The 1,714-nt window shown below is 37.7% G+C and overlaps 1 protein-coding gene across 1 annotated transcript in view; it reads right to left on the bottom strand.

Annotated features, from left to right (window-relative positions):
- The window catches only part of LOC101845958, an 11,132-nt gene extending 10,305 nt beyond the window's left edge, over positions 1–827 (bottom strand). The window contains exon 1 of the mRNA XM_013088488.2: positions 786–827. Within this exon, the coding sequence (XP_012943942.2) occupies positions 786–827 (42 nt within the window). The remainder of the gene's footprint in view (positions 1–785) is intronic.
- Positions 828–1,714: the final 887 nt, after the last annotated feature.

Raw genomic sequence — 1,714 nt, forward strand, 5'->3', positions numbered from 1 at the left:
ATATTATATTATATTATATCAAACTAGTAAACAGTGCATTATGTGTACATAAAAGAAAAAGAAAAAGGCTAGGAACAGTTTTTAAAATCATTCTTACTTTATTTCCACTGCCTAAAGTATCGTAGATGTGCAGAAGGAACATCAGTAAAAGAACACGTAATTATTGTATTTCCTTTAAGAGACAGAAAAAAACGTTTTTCTTGAGCTATTCATTGACATCGATGATGACTGAGATTGTGATTCAACCCTATCCGTACGTCATGTTTTACTATCGTATCCATGCGACGTGGGGAACGCTGTTTCACCACTTTTCAAAAATGAAATTTACTTGTTAATCCGATCCGTTCGCTTTGCTTAGCAGTCTGTCATAATGATTTTTTTTAGAAATACTGAAAGTTTCAAAAAAATCTTCGCACTAGAAGTATTCTAAAATGTGAAGAATACAACCCCGGGGGTTCAAAAGGATCCCAGGGCGTACGGATATGGTTAAGCCACACAAGTACGTTTATAGGCCACAAGGCTTGCTTTAGATCTACAATATCTCTTTCTCTCTATCTCTTCTCTCTCTCTTTCTCTCTCTCTCCTCTCTCTGTCTCCCTGTCTCTCTGACTCTTCTCTCTCCCTCTCTCCCCCTTTCTCTCTGTCTGTCTGTCTGTCTGTCTCTCTCTCTCTCTCTCTCTTCTCCCGCACTCTCACCCCCCTCTCTTTCCCTCCTTCTCGCAGACACACACCACTACTCACCATTCAAAGGTGCCGTGCTCAGCCAGGTACTGTTGCATCCTCACCGGGTACTCGGCTATGGCAGATATCCCCCGCAGACCTATCATCACCTATACAGTTAATGGAGAGTGGGGGAGGGGAGGGGGGACACTAGATCTGGTTATGGTATATATTATAGTGGAGTAAAAAATTCGTGGCACAGCTTATCCTCAAATATCTTTTTAATGGGTGAATCAATGTTATCCATACTTTGAACTGCAGTTTGCATCAATTTGTCTTAACTAAATCATATTATTTTCCACAACAGTTAAGGCTAGATCTAGATTCTTTTTTAAAAACGTTTCTTCATGATTTTATATAAAATACTATAAATCTCCGTCACACGGAAAATGGGATTGTTAACAGCACTTCCTGTTTCTCACGCACATTTTGCATACGCATAATGACCTACGTCACAGCTCACCAATGACATTTTTTATTGGCTGAACTTGTTACAAGAAATTCATTATTCAGCGAACACATTTTTGCCATAAAGGTTCTCAAAACAAGCGTTCAATAAAGATAAAGGCACGATTAGAAAATAATGACCGGCTTGCTTTTAAAAGTGACATTGCCCCAGCTGTAAAGTGTAAACCTTTTAAAATCTGTAGAAACCACCCTTGGATATTATATTAGTGTTTATAAAGGCATTTTCTAGAATATAGTTAACATGTTTTTACAAAAATATTGATCTGTTCAGACAAATTGATACAAGTCATTGTGCAAAAGTTGGAGAGTCTATGTTTGATAGTTTGGGAAATATTTGACAATAAGTTGCGCCGCGAATTTTTGACCGCACAAAACGTGATTTAAAAAAAAGATCTGTGACTTGACTGATACTTAGGTACTGGCTTTTTTTAGTGTAGAATAACCAAAACAGTCAAAAGAACACCTACAGCAACAGCAACAACAACAAGAACAACAACAACAGCAACAACAACAACAACAACAACAA

Source organism: Aplysia californica, unplaced genomic scaffold (genome assembly GCF_000002075.1).
Source record: "Aplysia californica isolate F4 #8 unplaced genomic scaffold, AplCal3.0 scaffold00751, whole genome shotgun sequence".
Classification (NCBI taxonomy): domain Eukaryota; kingdom Metazoa; phylum Mollusca; class Gastropoda; order Aplysiida; family Aplysiidae; genus Aplysia; species Aplysia californica.